Here is a 21,016-nt window from a genome sequence, read left to right on the forward strand (position 1 = left end):
ATAAAGCCTAACTTTATTGCTTGGGATGTAACAATACCGTTGCTCAGTTGCACACTCACCACTTGGACAATAAAATTAGAAACACGATGTGGTATTGTGCATATTTCCCAGAAGAGGAAACTCTAACCAGGGGGACTTTTGCATAACAGTGCCCGAGACAGGTGGACTGCTGCCTCTCAGAGCAGCCGTTTGGTGAGTCTCGCTCTCCCTGTGGTGACAATTTGACATCCCCAAAAAGTTATGATCAATGTGAGTTGTGGTTTAATTTCTTACACATGTTTTAAAATGCTCCGGCTCGCTAGGGATTAAGTAGGGAAGAGCTATATAGCCCCACTGATGGCTGAGCAGAGACCTAACGCAATCACACCAAACAGCTTCAAGTTTTGGAAGGCGAGCTCTACAAGACGTCTCCACGTAAAATGTCCAAGATTCATGTTTTAATCCAACATAAACTCATCACAGCTCCTCATTCATGTCAGACGAACCAGACAGTTCCAAAAGGAAGAAAGGAAGATTACAGGCTCGCAAAGAGCTAGATGTGCTCATCAAAAGAGCCAGGTATGCAAAGAGATGAAAAAATACAACAGTCAATCTGAACATTCATTGAATCATTAATGTACAACTAATATAATTGCAATTTGAAATAATTAAAAAAGGGAATGCAAACAGGAAAGAAAAAACAGAGGGTAGGGGGAAAACTGCAAATGATGTGCTAATCGCTGTTGAGCTTCTTTTCCATTTGAGGGCAGTACTGTTCCATTAAATTCCTTCCCAGAGCTCAGAACACCACATTGGGCTGTCAAATTCATTGTGGTCAACATTAATATGTCTTGCAGCACAGCAAGAGTACACCGCCACAATGTCATTATGCAGCCTAGCCTGAGTCTGGCGATTGATGGCTTCAGAGAGAATACAGCTCAGAGGTTGATGGGGTCCCTCTGTTAGCCTTCAGCTTAGGATTTTAGTGGGTCGCTGTTTCTGGGGTGCTAGGCGATGCGTGCACACATGCACAAACAGGCATTTCAAAGCTCTGTTTGCTCTTAGCTGGGTGTTTTAAAAAAAAAAAGGTGATATAGAGTGGAGGCGTCGAGGGACTAAAAGGAGAAGGGCAAATTAAGAATGCAAAAAGACAATGCTTAGGCTCATCATACCAGCAAATAACACAGGTTCCATGGACAAGATAACCCCCATTAATCCTCATAAATAAAGCCAAATGAGGGTCATAAGGACCCTCCCAAAGTTAAATACCTTCACTTATATGTACAACGGGGCAGATGTTGCCGATAATACATGGAATTGCCCTCAGGATTTAAAACCTTAGTGCAATTCCAGTGACAGCCCCCTGACATCAATCATAGCACACGCCCCTCATCTTTACAAGGAACACACAAGATGGCCAGGCATCAAGTGTTGCAAATGAACAAGCAGAATATTTACATAATTAATTTCCTAGACAATAACAGGTAGAAGCAAGGCCAGTTTCATTGAGAATCTGCTAAACAGGCTTAGCAATACAACCATGTCACTATTGTTGGGCGATATCCTCTTATTACTTTTTAGGCCTATGCGATTAAAAATGAATTTCAAACATAGTACTAGGATTAAAAAAGACAATTCTTTTATCCAGCCACCCATAATATTAATGGCATTTGACATTAACTACCTTGTCTTGGTTGTAATTGAACACACAAACAGTCTTGATCCAAACAGTTTTCATTAATTTAGGACCCTGAATATGTTGTATTGTATCATGAAAGTTTATAAAGAGCAGAGCAAAACTAGATTTAAATTATTCACTAGAGAAAAAATATTGACTGGATTAAATGTCAATACCTGGAGCATCACATTTTTTATAATGCTGCGACATAGTCATGTATCTTCTATTTTATTGTGATAGCACACAGTTAATAAAGACCAATATGTTGGCATTTCACGCAATAACAGATAAGGGCATAACAAAAACAACAAAGAATAACTAAAAAAGAATTACCGTAGATTGTGTGCATTTGCAATTCAGAGCAGAGTGCCGTAGCTCTTACTTTTATTAGGACGTCGTCTGCCTGTGGAGCTCATCATCTATCTTTTGACACTAATTGTCCTCTAGACTTTTGCCAAAAGCTGTTTTCCCTAAATGCATGAGTGATAAATAAAATATAAAAAACTAAAAAAGAAATGCTACATTTAGGCCTGACATAGCGTGTAACTATTTGGTTGAAGTATATTTTTGTTTTGTGGTAGAGTTTTTTGCATGTCTAGTTCACAGTTTCAAGATGGAGTGTTCAATTCGGATGCTTTGGCTTCGGTTGCAGAGTTTGTGGGGTATTTGTAAAACTTGAATGGCACGTAGTGTAAGCCAGGGGTTGAATAAGGCTCTTTAGTGCTTAGTAAAAGGTTGATTTTCCTTGAAATGTCTCAACACCAAGCGGTGTGATGATGTAGCGGACGTGCCTGCTGCCAACCCAACTTGTCAGCCTCGAGGGCCCTCAGGGAGCTTGCAAGCTCATGACCTAGCTGGTGGCTGTTGCTTCTTATCAGGGCTTGGAAAGCCCTGCGATGACTCAGAGAGTGTCATTCTAGGCATTGGTGCTATTAATCTCATACAGTATATTGTTGTGGCGGAAATATGTAAAGATGTGTCGTCATATTCAGCATTTGTGATATTTGATTGACGGTTGAGTTATTTGTTGTTTCAAGATATACCGGCTGCATTCAACAGTGGAGAGAGTGATGTTACTTTTCATTATTTTTTTCACCCCTGAGGCAACAACAACAATGTTTTCTTTAAATTTTGTATGTTTTTCACTTTACAGGGACTTTAATTTATTCACTCCTGAATAGAATAAATAAAAATACAATGCTTGGAAACAGATACATTTGCTTAAAGTACATACTATTCATTTTAATGATTTGTTTCTAAAAACATCAAATAAGATGGAATATGTATGAATATAGCCACCATCAAATCCTACTTGGTGGCATTGTGAGTGTAAGTGGAATGGTTATCTGTCTCTGTGTGTGTCCTGCAACTGATGGGAGACCAATCTATATGACGTCACCATGTGCTTTTCTGGCCAATCCATATCACTATGTAAAGCTAAGTGCACAATCAAGCCCGGTCAGAGGCTGTTTTATGTGCAGTTTCCTGATTTACTAAACCATCAAGCTGTGCCGCAAGTTCCGTGGTTTAATTGCCTTTTTGTTATTTAGTTCACCATGAAACTGTGAGGAAATGTTAGAGCCCCCAATTCCCTCAAATATATAATCTCTCGTATGTGCTTGATGTTATTTGAGCTTTAATACAGTAAGGCAACGCATCATAAGGTTCTTGCTTCAGCGATGGCTGGTGTGGGATGCTTAGGTTAAGTTATAATACTGCCAAGGGCCTGCTAAATTTCAAATAATTTGTACCTAACAGTACACAATTACTGTTGTGCCAAGTCAACGTCTGGCAATTGAATGGGTCATGGTATGGCCACAATCTGCAGAAGCACCCACAAAGACCTTTTTTCTTCAATTCAAATTTGGTGGTCTTGTTAAGAACACTCTTGTTTGACCCAATTAACTAACCATTAAGCTATCAAGTATAGGAAAATACCTTGACAACATTTTTGTAATTTTATGTACTATACGGTTGACATTGAACATTGATGTCACTGATGACATTGGGTGTAATGGTTACAACATTCACCTAGAAAAAAGCTATGTCTATCTTGTTCTTAAAAAAGACATGACAATTATATTTAAACTGATTGTTCACACTGTTGTGCTTCATTTATTTGGAACCTGTGTCTGACAGGCGGGATTAAAGGCCACCGTGCAGCAGCCTGACAAAAACATGGCCCCAGTCAAAGGTTTCCTGCGGTCAACCATCTGTTTCGATCACTAATTTGGCTTGCGCTGAGACCAAAAATACAAAATCACATATACTTTATTGAGCTGTCACCATGGCAATAGAAATATGAATTTCCACTAGTGTGCTTGGATTGTAAAATAGAAATCCAGAAACAATGGCAAAGAAAACATTCGAACTGTGAGTCATTGTGAAAAATCAATTTTTATATACATGACCTCTTGTTAAAATAAAATGGCTTATGTTACTTAAAACTGTGGCTAGTGTGCTTATCCTTTCCACCATTCAATGCATTTAATTCTTCGCATGCCACATCTATAAACCTTTACTTAGGCCTTTCTCCAGCTCTTTTACCTGGATCATTCACCCTCATTAATTCTAAATGTGAATATTGTGTGTATAGAATAAATAAATGCTTTAATATCAAATTGTCTTTTTAGCATTTGAGAATCATATCTCAAATATTCTTGGAATATAGATTTCACTTTCATTGTTAGCCTCAATCATTAGGAGATTAGCTTTTTGTCTGATTAAGTGTGGTTATAGCAATAATGTCAGTCAGCCCGATTGTGCATTTTCTTGTTTGAATAGTCAGTAGCAACCAACATGATATCTGACTGAGTGCATACTCATGTAGAATTGTTTCCATGGAACAGCTGTTGTGTGTGTGTGTGTGCGTGTGCCTGCTTTCTCCTTGCATTAAGACCGTTGAATTTCACTCGGAAAATCTATAATGACTTTAACACTCCCACTGGATGTTAATAGCAAATGAGGAGAGGGTTGCCAATGTGTTGGTGGGGGCAAATGCCGACCGTATGTGTGTGTCAGAGTGTGTGCGCGCTTCAGGTATCTCACTCGTCGCTCTCACTCTATGCAGTGGTGGACTAGTTGTTACCATGGCAACTCGAGGGCAGCAGCCTTGATGGTGGGGTGATCCAAACATTATTACTTGATTGCAGCGGGTGGGTGGATGATTTGGATGAATGAGAAAAGATGGTAGGTTTTGAGTTTAAAAAAAATATAATAAACTCAATGCAATCGGACGTAAATGCCAACTCTTGTTATCATCATCGTTTAGGTTTGGGGATATGTGTATGCATTTAGACTGATATGTGAGGAAAACTAGCACGGCAAACTGATTTAAAAAACGTATTGATTAAAAATTGCTACACTAAACACTTTGGAGGTTCTTTGAAAACAATGTCTCTAGTTTAAACATCTAGCTATTTGCAACAGCCCGAAATGTTATAACTTATCTGGACTGTCATAAGATGGATGCTAAACAAACAGCAAATCATGCAGCTACACAACTGCTTAGATGAAAGGAGGAGGGTAAAAACTTAAAGGGATGGTGAGAAATCACAAAGCAACCTGTCATCTCAATGTCTGCATCTGCCGAAATGATCTTCAGGTCATTGGTATTGGTCAACTCAGCCAGACAGCTCCCTTTAACATGTAATTACTGCTTCCTCCTAAGACTCTAGGAGCCAAGGGTACACTTCCACATAGATCATCGATTTCACTGGAATTTTTCTTCAGGTACAGCAAAATACCTACATTGTATAGTGTATACATTTAAAGAAAGGTTTACATCCAAGACAAATCTCCTGTAATTGTAACTGTACAAAGTTCAACACGATAATGCTCAATTTGACTTCACAGGTCAAATAACCAATCCAATCCAATCCAAATCTAAAGACAATCAATAAAAAAATTAAATTTCGGCCCCAATATCCATATCTTATATTTTATCAATAGAGTAAAAAAGAAAACCACATCACTGGTTGTCTACCTCAATTAGTAGCAGATGTCATCTAACATTCAGGCGAGTTTAATGATAATTCATGAGTTAAAAGCCTTTCACGGTTAGACATAATTGTAATTCTCTCCCCAATGATCCTAAAAGTGTCGTCATGCTGCAGCACCAGACGACTACAGCAAAATATTCTTGCAGTGGCTCGAAGAATTTTCCCTTGCTCCGACATTAAACAACAAAAAAACTAGAAAACAGTCACTGTGAGGTTAAAGGTGGAGGGGGAGTGATTGGTTTGACTCATAGCACATGATGGAAAATTGAGCGAGAAAATTAAAGTAGGTTTCATCGAGATGGAGACCTGACAACAAACTACCGAGAAATGGGGTGGCGTGAGAGAGAGAGAAGACACAAGGAAGAAATTGACCAATAATGTAACAAAATGAGCAGAAAGGAGGTAGGAGAAGTGCACAGGATATGGACATGTAAAACTAAAATGATTTTGCAGTCTCTGAGATGAATATGTGAAAGTCAGCTCCTTAAACGTGAACAAAACTGGTGTGACAGCTCACTTAGTGGTCTAAATAACACTGACATCATCTTCGGGGTCTTATATGGCTTGCTAGTGTTTACTGCATTCTTGTAGCCGCTGGGTCTGATTCATCCAGGATTTTATTCTTGGAAAGTTTTTTCACCATATTCAAGAGAGGATGGAAGATTTGTCCCTCGGTTGCATGTTGTGTAATTGGCATGAATCTACTCATTTAAAGGGAAACTGCATTGAATGTCAAAATTACACGTGAGTGACTGACACGTCAAAATTAAAATCGGATACATAATATAATAACTGATGCTGTGTTCACTATATTATTAATTTAAAAAAAACCCACAATAATCTGCCAATAGTTATTTTTATGCCTGGAGTAAATTTAAAAACAATCTAACTATGAAAAATATATGTATTACATTTATGACATTAATATGAATTCAGTCATCTTAGTATATTAATGCATTCAAAGAAAACTATATTTATTATATTTCTAATATACAGTGCATTTATTTCACTTGAGCAATGTTACTTGTGACCTGGAGATGTCTTTTAAGCTTTTGCAGCAAATAGGCTGGTTTCTGTCTATTATGTAAATACCATCTCTGTTCTCAAACAGATACCCTAACACTCCCATACTTAAGTTTCCAATTTACATCATAAAACTTAAAAGCTATATTTCTTCTGCTCCTCTAGTCGGTATGTAGCTGAAAAGAACCCACAAACATTTGTCGCAATCACAGCTTTGTTCACCAGTCAGAAGAATGTCACCAGAATTCATACTAAAATGTTACAAAATACCGAGATGGGGGAGGCCTATTGAAGCTTAAGAAAATTCATATAATGTTAAATATAATAGGTTTGGAAATACGGTGAGTCTGCAATGGGCTGGCAACTACCTATAATTAGGTAGGTTAGTTCCCAGCACCATAAGAGGAGTACATAAGATAAATGAATGAATACAAAGATATGAAGTTCAATGAATATACTTCATCTGGATTGGTGGCACACGACAAGAGGTGAAAGTTATTTCATATCAACAGCAACAGAGTTTCACATATTACGGTGTATCGCATTTTTCAGTTTTAATACTTTATTGCTTGAGGCTTAGTAAGTGACATAATAGAGAAACCAGCACTTAATCAAGGAAGCCTCTCCTTTGAAGGAGATTGCCCATTAAATTATAATCATGCTCTTTACTGTAATGTGACCTGCATTAATCTGTGAATAAGTCAATATCACACATCCTTAATGTGGTTGTTTAATGGACTGTAGCTAGTGGACTCTATCACACATTGGTCCGTTTGAAAGCAGGAAGCTTTCAAAAAGGCAATTTTAACTATGGTGTTCACGCAGCAAAATCAACAGCATTTTTCTAAAAGCTGAGCCAGCCAGAGAGAGGCATTTCTATCCTCAGGCTATCAAATAAGGCCATTCGGAATTTCTCCACCAAACTGGACTCACTCAATAAGCACAGTATATATTGTCAAATAAATTCCAATACACACTGAACTGAAACGTTAACAGTGTTTTCCTGATTATAACAGTTTGTCATATGCCCATTGTTTCTTGTTTCTAAATAGTTTTAATACAAAAAAAAGGTGTAAGCAGGGACTAACACCAAAAAAATTGAATCTATTATTTGTAGAACAACGGTATGTAGAAATATTGTTACTTATGATGAACAAATAATAAATAATAAAATATAAAGCATATTAATTTTAATTAGGGTTCAAAATACAGCACTCCATTGGAATTCCATTGGTGAGGTCCTCTTATGGTTGGGCTTCACAAGCGTATGTCGAAATTAAATGACTACTTCGAGTTTATGAAATTAACTCAAAACAGCTATTATGTAACTGAGATTGCATTGTCCATACAGCAGTTCAGCCATCCAGAATTAAACTCAGAGTTTATCAAAACTGCCTTGTTAAATAGTCCTGCCTTCTTGACAATGTTAAAGACAGACCCTTAAACCCGTTTTTATATGGAAGCCTTAAAAGTGTGTGCTAAAAGGTTTTTGCTCCCTTAAGCAAACTTAGCAATGCTTGGTAAGTCTAATAACTAACAGTTTGGAGGATTTCATCCTTTTTTTCTAAGTTTTCAATTAGGCCTCATTAAAGCAGAGTGTGTGTGTGAAGTGGAGCAGACCATCAAAGCTGGTACGGCATAAACAGCACAGTCAAGTCAAATGTTCATTAACTGTCATTAACACACAGAGTGTAAGCAGTCGACCTTGCCATCATTAATTAGGAATAAAAAAAAAAAAAGGAACACGCTAAGTGTATGAGTGGCATTTGAATGTGATAACTTGACTATGAAAGAGATGTAAACATGAAGTTATGGATGTTATACATAAGGTCTGCACGTTACAAGAATTATCGTGAGACTAAGAAGGATTTTTTCTCAGATAAAACAGTTATACGGGGGCTTCAATGGTGCATTTCTATTAAAACTACTTTATAGAATAAATGCTGATGCTTATTGGGTTTTTCTTCAAGGTCGGCAATAATAAAACTTTCACAAGTCAGTTCATCGATAGATTTTTAAACTATAAAGTATTTCAGCAAATGTATTGTTGCTCACACTGCTTGCCAGAATACTAAGAGCATTGAAAAACAGTTTGTAAGTGCCACAAACATCTAACTTGGTTTTCATTGGTCCCTTAGAATCCCCCACAGATTCAACAATAATTTGGCCTCAGTCAACAAAGACTCAAGCTTGATTAGCTGAGAATGTCAATTCATTGAACAGCCTTTTAACATTTAACAAAACAGTAAATTATTATAAAGTATTTGTCCTACCCATGATTTTGTAATCTAACTTGCATACATTAAATTTATGTACAAGCTACCTACTGCTCCCATTTGCTGCTCTGCATCTATACTAGACATGTATAATTTAATTGCTTAATCAAAAAACAAAGGAAAGGAGAAGGTAGTTTTCGGCTTTGGGCTTTATAGAAAAGACAGAAGATAAATACAATAATCAGGGAAGAGAAAGGCAAAGAGGAAGGACGGGAAAAAAAGTCTGCTATACAGCTTTCTGTTTTGTCCTAGCAGAGAATATAACAGAAAGAACGCAAGAGAAGGAAATTATAGTAATTTAGTAACTATTGGTATAATATTGTATGGTTTGCTGTTTTTGTAGAGTGACAGCTACACACAAGTCAAAGTAATGACATTGAACTATCCAGTTTCCCCAAAACTTGTAAAGCCCTTTTGTACAGGTGTTATAATCTCCCTCTCCTTCTTTAACAATTATCAAAATGTACATCAGTGCTTGGGACATATGTAAACACAAAGTCGTGGTGGCGACGTCGTCAATACTGGGGCTATTTCCTCTTAAGTGTTGGTGTAGGAGAATCTTTAATTGGCCTGCGCTAGTGTAAAAATGGCACTTTCACGTCCAGTGGAGACCTGTACTGACAAGTTGCTGAGCAATATGATTCATATGGGCCAGGGCGTACATTTGAAAGGGAGCATTTGTGCGATTCTTGGCATGATCTATTGCACCCAAGAGCAGTCACCCGTTAAATGTGACGCAATAGAGCCACACTGCTGGTTCTTGATATGAAGGGAGTAAAAAAAAAAGATTTGCGCAAATCTGGGAGGTTGAAGTCTGCCGAGTATGAAGAACTGCAAGCATACTCTGATGAAAAATTGGCTTTAAAGAGTGTATAATAGCGGATTAACATGAAATTATTTAAACCTAACACACTAATTTCACTTTTTACGTCTGCAATAATTTACCCCCCAAACAACTTGCGTGTGTAGGTATCATTTGGAATTAGCAGACTATCACTTTGAACGAACACACACAGACAAAATCAAAGCAAGTCACTGAATTTGTTGTCCTATTGCAACACTTCGATGGAAGCACTTTACCTGACCTCTAGCAATGGCTTCTTCACAACAAAGTGGTTGAAAATGAGGACGTTAGAGTAGGCTGTCTATTTCTAAAGACAATGGCCTACCCTCTCTCTCTAAAGTGTCAGAGACAATCAATCCTTCCTAGTCTCTAAAACTACCTCTGGGGAGCTGCAGGTAGAAGCTGTGAGAGGGAGTTAAATATTGTGACAAAGATATACACCAGAAAAGGAACACTTGACATACTGTATTATGTGTATGTATGTATATATATATATGTATGTAAATATATGTCCATACGTATATGTATGTATATATGTATGTGTGTCTATATGTATGTGTATATATGTATGTGTACATGTGTGTGTATATGTTTATGTGTGTGTATATATATGTATGTGTGTATATATGTATATGTGTGTATATATTCCGGTTTCCTCCCACATTCCAAAAACATGCATCATCATAGAGTAGTTGGACAATCTTAATCGCCCCTACTTATCAGTGTGAACATGGTTGTCTATCTCCTTCTGCCCTGCGATTGGCTGGCCACCAATTCAGGCTGTTCCCCACCTGCCACCCATAGTTAGCTGGGATATGTTATAGAAGTAGCCTGTCACACATATGTCAGTAGGACAAGGGCAAACAGTTCTTTCCCCCCTCCAGTGCACCTTGGTAACCATGTGAGGATAAGGGTTAGGGGAATGAATAAATGAATACAATGTTAATAGTATTTGTATGTAATTCCATTGTTGTTGTTTTCTGTGTGTACCGACATGTGGAGTAAATGCATTACAAGTAAATGAAGAGACAAGAAATGACTGACACAAACACGAGATGTGCCGCCTTGTGTCCTCAATGAATGTCTGTTGCTCGACTATGACAGCTACAGGCAAATGTTGGCCTTTAGTTAAATATGTCCTATTTGTCTGCGAGCAAGTGTTTTTGTTTAAAAAACAATTTGCACTCTGTATCATGCCTTGCAATATTCCATCTTACTATTTGTACAGAAGCCTGCATTCATGTTTAGCTACTAACACATATTTGCTTATTTGATCCGAGATTTTATTATTCCAGTTAAGCATGCACATGGGAAGGGAAAGCAGTATTAGTTGTAACATGTGGTTTGCCGACTTCTACCACATGGGAGCTCCAGCTTCAGCACCCCCGCAAACCTTATGAGGATAGTCGTGGATAACATGCAAACTCCACACAATAAGGACTGGGATCGAACCTCTTATACCCAGAAATGTGAAGGTGACACGCTAAACCACTCTGCTACTGGGGCGCCCTCTAAAATCATGCCAAATGTATTATTTCACTAATATACAATTTAACTTCTAGAGAAGAAATTGAATTAAGCTGTGAAAGCCCAATGCTGACAAGCTTTTATATTTTCCCTCTTGATGCAGTGGTCCCCACGTACAGTCATTAAAAGAAAAGGCTGTGCTATAAAGACGAGAGCACTCCACGCATGGGCCACAAAGAAACCATTGGATTTATAAGACTGCAGCTGCAATGCAGGGCTGAGAAGCGTCTAAGGACCTTACCAGAAAACAGCAAAACAAGTGAATATATTGTCTCTAAAGGCTTCCTTTTCAGTACATTAATACTATATAATGTACGAATAATCAAATTGCTAAAATAAATGTGAACAACAATAAGGGGTTTATTATTTTAAACATGTGTGCTATTTTTGCAATTCTTTCAGCACAGAGAACACGTTTTGTTAGATGGGCAAATGTACATGCTTAGGATAAAGCATGATTAATCCATTATCGGTTATTGTTCAGCACTTATTAGCGACAATAATAGTAATTTGGATTTGTATAGCGCAATCACAAGCCATTTGCTTAAGCTTATGTTCCTACAAACAAAGTTATCATCTTAGCGTGTGGAGTTTGCATGATCTCCCTTCATACTCCCACATTCCAAAAACATGTATGGTAGGCTGGTTGAATACTCTAAATTGCCCCTATGTACGAGTGAGTCTGCATTTTTGGCATTTGCAGAGTTATGCACTTGAAATTAGGCATGTGTGTGTGTAGAGTTTGTTTCATGCATTCCATTAAAACACATCAATATCTGAATTCTTTGGGAATGCACAATGCACAAAAAAATAGCTAAAGATTAAATTATAATTGGGCACTTGGATCCAAAGTGTTATTCCAGGCATTCAAATGATGTGAAATTGATTAAGATTGTCACAAGAAATGTAACCCTATCACAGAAAAGGAAGGACATATTGCTACAAGTAAGCCATATAACCTTACAAATGCTGAGAAAATGCTACTTGTCTCCTGGAAGATATTTAGGGGCAGAATTTCATTTGCTGATAGGAGCTGCCAGGGCTAAAGAGGCAATCTGCAATTGTCGCAGATAGCTGCACTAGAAATACAGCTTTTTTATTTTGTCAAACTGAATTTAAAGTGTTGATGGGAAAGAAAAAACTATGACCTTTAGACAAGGAGAGAATAAATATGAAAATTAATCTCTGAAAAGTTTTTCATTTTTACACAAAGCTGGCCTGGGAAGCTTTGGCTACCACATTTGTTCAAGTAAATACATATATTTGCATGACAATTATCTCTCAAAAGAAAAATCAATGATGCCATCGAGTGTTGCCTTGAGGGAGTGACTCCTACCTCTGGGAGAAAATGTCTCTGTAGGGACTGCCGTGCTGCATCGCAATGCCGTAGCCACGGTCTGGCGCATTGCTTCCCACAGTGTAGAAGGAACAATCCTCGTCATTATTAGCGACATACTCCAGTACTGCCGCATCCCACACGAAGCCAAAGTGGCCGTACTTCACCTGAAATAAAACATTAATGGCATTTTAGAAAAGCATGACCCTTATGATAAGACATTGGACTTTTATGGGTGAATAATTGAAACATATTCTGTTGATCAGATGGATCCGGGGGTGCATACATTCCAGACGGCCGCCAAGGACTAATTCATCACAAACAATATTTCATGAGCACACCACAGCAAGGTTATTCTTCTCTTCTGAGATAGCAAATTTAAATGGAAAAACAACTTCAGTGCTTATCGGTCCCTCCCGACTCTAAATGCAGGAGTGTTACTGGTTTACTGCCTTATTTTATACCCTCTTTGTGGGGTACGTTCACAATTGTACCTCGATGGTTTAGACTGTGGACTAAGAAAATATTATATGCTTTAAAAGGTCATATAAACTATATGTGACATCTAGTTCCAGTCTCTTACTGAATCTTTCGTTTACATTGTGATTGGCCGCATAAAGCAGGCTTGCTCTTGTGCTATAATTCATGATTAACATCTGTATAATTGATAGTGGCCAGTTGGCTCCATGGTAACATTAAACTTACCTATGGTAAGACAAAAAAAGTAAAGAAACAAAATCGACACTTGAAAACATTCCTTGCCTTTTTTTCCTCAATGTGTCAAGGAGTTAAATAACACTATGAAAATTTCAAAGCTTCTTCGTTTTTGCTGAGTGCATGTGTATCAAGTGCCTCCGATCAAGTAATTTCACAGTCTGTAGTCTGAAGTAGGCATGTGTGTGTTTAGTGGTTTGAGTGTGTGTGTGTGTGCAATTCATTGCAGCGATTCTGAATGTGCTACGTGTAACTCTGGCAAAGTTTTAAGACAATTTTGAGAAGTACTATTTACTCTTGGGAACACTTTCATGGCTTTTATGTATGATACGGCAAAATGAAGGCGTCGAAACTGGAAAAGCTACATTGCAACGGTGTTTGAATAAATACATGACAAATAGAAGTAAAGTTGAACAGCACCAAAGAATGCTATCAGCATTGTTTGCAGCATCCGTGAGTTAAACATGGTGATGCAAATTATGATAAATACCATAATAAAAAATAATAAATATCTCATCTGACTGCAACCAAACTCGCCTTTCAATCCTTAATACATAATACATTTTGATGAGCAGGAAATAAAAATGAAACGGCACAATTTCAAATTCAGTAGCTGATGCTCCCATTTTAGACACAATGATGCAAATAAAAACACCTTCAAATAGAATGTCTTTACACTGGATCCATTAGATAGCAGCAGGGTTTCTAAATTCAATGGTGCCTCTGTAATCAACTCATGAATGTATGTACTTTGCTAATGTATCAGCAAGCACTTGTCCATTATAAGTTATGAATCGAGCTATATATGGGCTTAATGTCCTTCAATCTTGACTATGAAGACAATAGGTAAATTTGAAGGAAATTTTTTTTTCTGTTGCATTTCTGCTGAAATTTATAAAGGCAAATCAATCTGACCTGGACGGCAGCGACTGAAGCTTTGGTAAGCTCCACCAGACTACTAATTGTGACAGGGCAGCAGGCCATTTTCAAATGAATGTATTATGCAGGATAAACTGTTGGCATGTATCTTTGATAGCAAGCTGCTGAGTTTACATCGTGTCACAAAGCAAACATTGCTTAACACCTGTGGTCTCCTGAATAAATGACAAACATGTAATTACGTTGGTACCAAATTGTTTTCCATTTGACTGAGGCCACTTAAGTTGGATTAACACATATTGGTCTGCAGGCATCGTTGTGTTGATGACTGACAATTCAGGAAGCCCTTTGTAATGGTGAAATACAAAAGTCATCGCCATTGAGATGAAATCCAACACACAGAGCGTGAAACAACTGCACAGTAAGCAAAAACAACATGTATTTTGCTTTGCCCGGGCATCAAACCTCGGCTCTAATCGGCAATGAATTTGAAGGAACTGTCTTTTTGATTGGAACTACTTATAGACCAAAGGTTTTGTGGGAATTAACATAGACACTGTTTTAAACATTGTCTCGCCTATTGCAGTGTGGAATAGAAGAAAATCTTAAATTGTAAGAAATAAAAGAGGACTCAGATATTGTGGTAATCCCACCTCAATCAAACAAAAACACAATGAAAATATCTTTTATGAAGACTAACTTGTAATGTGCTCTCATTAAGTGTTTTGGGTGCAAACATTTTACATTTTTAAACCTTGCCTGGAGTATACAGCAACATATTTAATCCAACAGATGTGCAAAAACATATTAGTGTAAGGCCATACTGTTCATTCTTAGTAGCAACTTGGGAACTTTTAGCACTTTTATTGTGTGGGCAAAAGAACCACACTGACTTTTGCCTCATGTGAACTCATTATTAAAGTGATGAGTCTGAGGTCTTTGTTGTAGCATGTCAAGAGTTGTGCCGAGATAAACTTTCAGATCCCTTTTTTTTAAAATCACTTGTGTGCGACAACATGGCTCGCCAGACCTGTCAGCGAACTTCCTCATGAATCCAAATCGTTGCATCAGACTTTGTTTTAGCCTATCAAGAAGGACAAATTGCTAAGACCCATGATTACAAAATTGAAGGCACCTCCATGTCCCACCTGCACTTCCATCACTCCTAGGTTTTATCCTCTTGACCCAGGGAATATCATTAATTAATGCAATCCTGTTTTCTCTTACACAAGACACATCTTGTTTGTCATTTTTAAATATTATTTTGGGTGGTGGCTGAACTGAATTTATTAAAGCAATAACCACACACAATGATGAGTCTTTTGTGCCTGTTTGCCTTATAACTTGTATCACAGAATTTGATTCATGTGATTCAGAGAAATAAGAGCAAAGTAGACTTGAAATCCTCATAGAGTAGAAAAAATAGAGCAACTGCCCAGAGACACACTCACGTCTTGATATCTTCACATCTTAGGCCACAAAAAATAAAAACGACTCTATGCTCCCAAATAATTGCAGCTTCTGGTGTTTTTTTTCCCCTCCCAAAAACTCCCAACTTTGGCACTGACTCTTTCTGATCCAAAAGCACACAGGGAAAGATGAAAGATTTTTTTTTTTTACCTCCTGACCTCGTCATGCTGTCAATTCTTCTTCTTGTGGTTTATTTTCAATTTAAGAAATAAAGGGAGTAATGATTTTTTCCCATGCTGAATATTCCACCAAGTTTGCAGAAATTATATTTCAAATAAAACTAAATTAGCGGCAGGAGGAATCAACTAAGGCAAAGCAAAGAAACTATGTGACCCGTCATGATTCTCAGACCTAGGCACGTATGTAGATCTTTATATCTTTATTTTTAATGCATTTTCACGTCAATCGTTCTTTTTAGTTTTTTACTACTTGCCTCTCATTTTTATTCATTCCATTTCTGATGTAGAGCCATAATACTGTATATATGATAATAAGATCATCCGACACTCAGCTGTTTACTCACCATTTCCACAGATGGAAACTACTCTAAAGCAGGTGAGAATCAATTTCAGAATTGAAAATGCATGAATGCACTTTTAGAATCCTAGCTTTATTATTATTATTGTTATTCCCCAACATTCCACTTCTGTTTTGATGGTGTCGCAGTGTTCATCAGAGAGTAGTTTAATAAAGGAAAAAAATGAAGGTTAGGCCATCCGATGGGATTTATTCCCCTCAGTGGGATTGTTCTGTGAATGGTTGTTTGTCTCTATGAGTGCCATATGACTGGATGGCAACCAGTCTGGCCTGTATAGTTCAGGCTGTTGAAAATGAAATGAAATTTAAGGTTAAGACAAGATTGCTGCTGCTAAAAAATGAAGAATTACTCAATAATACATTGGATGAACAAGGTTTTGTGCAAAAGAAAATGATCAAGAGTTGAATCTCAATCCTTGACCTCCTATGTGCAGTTTTTATTTGTTTGCAATTAGATTAAAAAAAGTATACTATTTTTTGCCAACTACTCAGTCTACATAGTTCATTGTAGACTATATTTACATAATTTACATGTGTAAGTGTACATTGGGATTAGTGTTGACCAGTCACTGTACCTCATCTTTTGCCAGAATGAAGCTGAGCCCTACATAACACCAAGAGCCCTAAGTTCGCCTGGAACCGGTCTTCTGTGTGTTCAAGAACAAAAGCTTAGTAGGGTGAGGTTCGGACCCAAATGTAGGGACAGGATTTGAAAATGTGACAACAGTCTATTTAACGCATTGAAGATGGGCAGAGTAGCAGGCAGGCAATAGGGGATTCGTGGAGTTGAGTTGACACTGGGTGATTAGCCTGATAAATAGCGGGATGGTTTGGCACACTGTGGAGAATGATCTGGCACTGCGGCTAAGTGCTGGACTGATTAGGATGAGTTACCGGTCTGTTGGAAGGTGAGCAGATTTGGGCAGAGGAGGTGGGCGTTACTCACAGGTAGCGTAGAGCTGGGTGAGGAAAAACACTGACTGTATAAAAGGATTGGGAAGGGAGACCGAGGCTATGACACAACTATTAGTCATGCACTATAAAATGCTGTCCTTTATGGCAGAGAGGCAAGGAGAAAACATTGTTCAAAGAAAATCAGAGCAAGCTTGATGGAGGTTTGGATAGGAAGTCACTTTTAAAATACTAATTTTCCATACCCTGTATTTTATTTCCATTTTTGTAGTCTCATTGCCTCTTTTTGTCACGAAAAGAAGTTCAGAAAACGTAAATTTTTGATAGATTGTGGAAATCCAATGTGATTTTTTGAAATCCGTGCTGATCAAACACTGATTTTATAGAAGCATTGTCAAAATACAGATGATACTGTAAACCCATTCCTCTTTGCACAGGTTACAAAGCTCATTAAATCTCTCGGGTTTTTCTGTTTGACTGTTCATCCGAGTTGGCACCATCCGCCATGAGATTAAAATGTTCCTTCTTGCCTTTGGTCTTTCATTTTGGCTTTTTTTGTTTGACTATACAGGTGTTTCTCAACTTTTTTTGAGCTGTGGCACACTTTTTGGATTGAAAAAAATCTCAAGGGAGACCACCATCTGAAAATCCTTTAATTTGAACCTATAGCCAATAGTCAATTTCATAAAAGTTTTGTCAGCAGGAATCACAAACTTCCAAAATGACTCCAAAATCTCATTTTTCACATATTTTAACCTTGAAATAGTTAAATTTTTAATCCTGTTATATTCATATAAATTTTTCCTCTGAATATTACATTGGATTGGACCTAGTAGCAGAGTAAGAAAAATCTAAATAATAAAAATATATCCGTTAAGCCGATGAGAGATGTGATAGTGCAAAGTAGGAGTAATTGGAGACAGATGTCAGATACAGCTCATCTGTCATAGATCATTGAGCTAGAACCAAGATGCTACAGTTAATAGGATGCGGTATGAAAATTATTCTTTATTTATTTATTTTGCATTGACTTGACTTTGTAAAGAAAGGACACATTGTAATTTCTTTCCCATATCAAAAAAGGTGTTCAAGTTTCAAGTTTTTGCCTGGCAACAAGACAACTCAAAGTTAATCAAGGTTAAACAGCCAACTGACCAGTGCAAGGCTCATGTATCATTAAATATGTCCCAAGCCTTACAAGGCTGCTTGACTCAGTGGGATAGGTCTTGTCTAAACATCACATCAGGGTTGAGAATCTGAAGTCCATTTTGATCCCAAATCAGTGTCAAGAGGTTAGAAGTCTTTGAGTACTTTGAAAGTTGAAAGTTGAATAAACTGACTTGTCCATGTTTTTGGAGGCAAGAGTCCACATTTCTACTTAAGTGTTAATTGAAGTTGTTAATTATGTATTAGAGAGGGGTATTTGTAATTGCAGGTGGAGAGTTGCCCAGGGTGATGACATAATACTGGCCATTCGATTCAAAGAACAATTTAAAATGTGGAAACACTTTTTTCCTTCAGTAGCACTGCTATTCTGAATAGTCTAGCCCACTTTGTCATTTATTAATGGTAGATAGACACAAAGAGTCAAAAGTGAACCATGTCTGTCACCTCAGTGCTCTGTACACGCAGAGCGATTTCAAGGTTATTGCAGATTACAGAGCTGCTCGACCTCTCAGAGCAAATGACAGGGGACATTAAGAAACTAGGGGCAAAAAATGTCTTCAATTTTTTTGCTGACTTTCATAAAAGCAAAGTGGTATATTAAAACGTCAACTTTGTGTTTCTACATACATACATACATACATACATACATGCATACATACATACATACATACATACATACATACATACATACATACATACATACATACATACATACATACATACATACATACATACATACATACATACATACATACATACATACATACATACACACATACTACATGTTTTTAGGAAAATTACCAATTAATTTCATACTTTCTACTTTGCAAAGCACTCAACTCCTGCAGGGATGGACCTTCATTCTTTCTATTCTGTATTGTTGTTTTTTTTCTTCCTTTTTTGTAGTCAATATGAGAGTGGAAAACAATTCATTCTCCCTTCAGGGATATTTTTTTTTCTTCTGCTTCTTCAACTTTGAATCCATAATATCCACCCATGTGGGCTTTTTAAAACCCTCCGGAAATAAAAAAAAGGAGGGATGTTAGCTGTAACTTATGGCTTCATGGGTGGGATAAACCATTGATGTGGGTGCAGAATTCCACATACATCCTTTGTAGAAGATTCCAGTGAAGCCCGACCTTGAGAAGACATCACACAATGGCCCTTTACACACGGTATTAGTATCTGTCAAGTAGTGAGGTTCTGTTTTTCCTTGCAAAGGCCACTTGTCCTCGTCACATGGTTGGTGACTAGCCTCAATGGCACACTTTTACCCACCAGCGCATGCACTGCATTTTTAACCTTCAAAGTACGTAAAAGATAAACTCTGAAACGCTGTGAATTCTAGGTTACGGTTATGATTGTGAGTGCGATTGGTTGTTTGTCTCTGTCTGCCCTATGGCTGACTGGCGACCAGTCTAGCCGAGGATGCGCGGTACGGAATGAATGAATGAATGGAAGTAAAATGTCAGAGGTGTATTACATTCGGTTTTGAGTGGACAGTGATGATGGCATGCTGGCATGGCTGTGTGTAGAAGGTAGTGAAAATGCAAATCATCTCAGATTGCATTGACTCATTGTGGCCAAATGGGCCAATAAGAAGCTTGGTGAAGTGATTTGGAAGCACTTTGATGGTGTTTGCAATCCAGCTGGGATATGTGCCCGTGTATAAAAGGTCACGACTGCTCTCTGTGAAATGTGTCCTCCAAATTAGAAATGAACTTTAAGGATTGTTATTTCTGGGGGAAGATGGAATGGCACTAAATAGAGTTTGGACTACTCTAATGACTGAAAATACTTTTCAAAAAGCCCCACTTTATCTTTCAACGCTTCTGTCAATACTTTACTGTTTGTGCCTGACTATGATGTTTTTCACATTTCATTTTACACTTTATCTTATTTTTCCCTTTAAGTTTTGTAAGGCACATTTTTGGCTGAACTGTACCTAATGAACACACTTAAAAATAAAAAATAAATAAAACTCACTGATAGGCCTAAAAATCAGACAAGATAAGAGCGATGGGCAGTTTACCTGCTGGTTTCCAAACAGACCAAACTAGTGGTAATGGAGTGACATTATTGATGACGCCCATATTCATTTTTTTCATATTGGCACTTCACTAGAAGTTTTCCTTGCATGTCTTTGTCAAACTTTTTTTGGTTCACTACACACTTCTGTTGCTCTGGCTCACAGACACTCTTGTGTGATGTATGGCTATGTGTCCCCCCCAAAATGTCCATTAGTAGATGGCATTGGGCCATTACCTCCTCCACGGACACAGATAAAGACACCTGGCGTGTTTGCCCTGTGAGCCACGAGGAATTGAGTGGACAAAGAGCAAGTGGGAAAGGAAAAGATGGATGCACTGGAGAAACACCTTGGCCATGGCTGTGAGCCCAGGAGTGTGAGAAGAGATGAGTGGTAAATGGGAAGATGATGAAAAAAGAGAGATGACAGCTCAAAAAATGAAAGAAGGCTCTGAGAAAGTGAAGACAAATGAGGACACAAGACAGACTTTGTGTAGGATATTGTCCCAGTAGAAATTCACTCCCTCATTTATCTTTTTCATACTTTTTATCTGGGGAATTAAGATGGCTATCTATTGCTTCCCTTTTGGTCAGGCTAGCGGATTTTGTATCTTACAGCAGAGGCCATCAGGTCTTATATTAATC

The 21,016-nt window shown here is 37.7% G+C and overlaps 1 protein-coding gene across 5 annotated transcripts in view; it reads right to left on the minus strand.

Moving 5' to 3' along the window:
• The window catches only part of LOC144195560 (glutamate receptor ionotropic, delta-2), a 218,755-nt gene that overhangs the window by 12,030 nt on the left and 185,709 nt on the right, over positions 1–21,016 (minus strand). For all 5 annotated transcript variants that reach the window (XR_013326101.1, XR_013326102.1, XM_077715284.1 and 2 more), the window contains one exon: positions 12,665–12,831. Coding sequence is in view for 3 of the 5 variants with exons in the window: in XM_077715284.1 (XP_077571410.1) it covers positions 12,665–12,831 (167 nt within the window). In the remaining 2 variants the exon portion in view is untranslated. The remainder of the gene's footprint in view (positions 1–12,664; positions 12,832–21,016) is intronic.

This window comes from Stigmatopora nigra, chromosome 4 (genome assembly GCF_051989575.1).
Source record: "Stigmatopora nigra isolate UIUO_SnigA chromosome 4, RoL_Snig_1.1, whole genome shotgun sequence".
Classification (NCBI taxonomy): Eukaryota; Metazoa; Chordata; class Actinopteri; order Syngnathiformes; family Syngnathidae; genus Stigmatopora; species Stigmatopora nigra.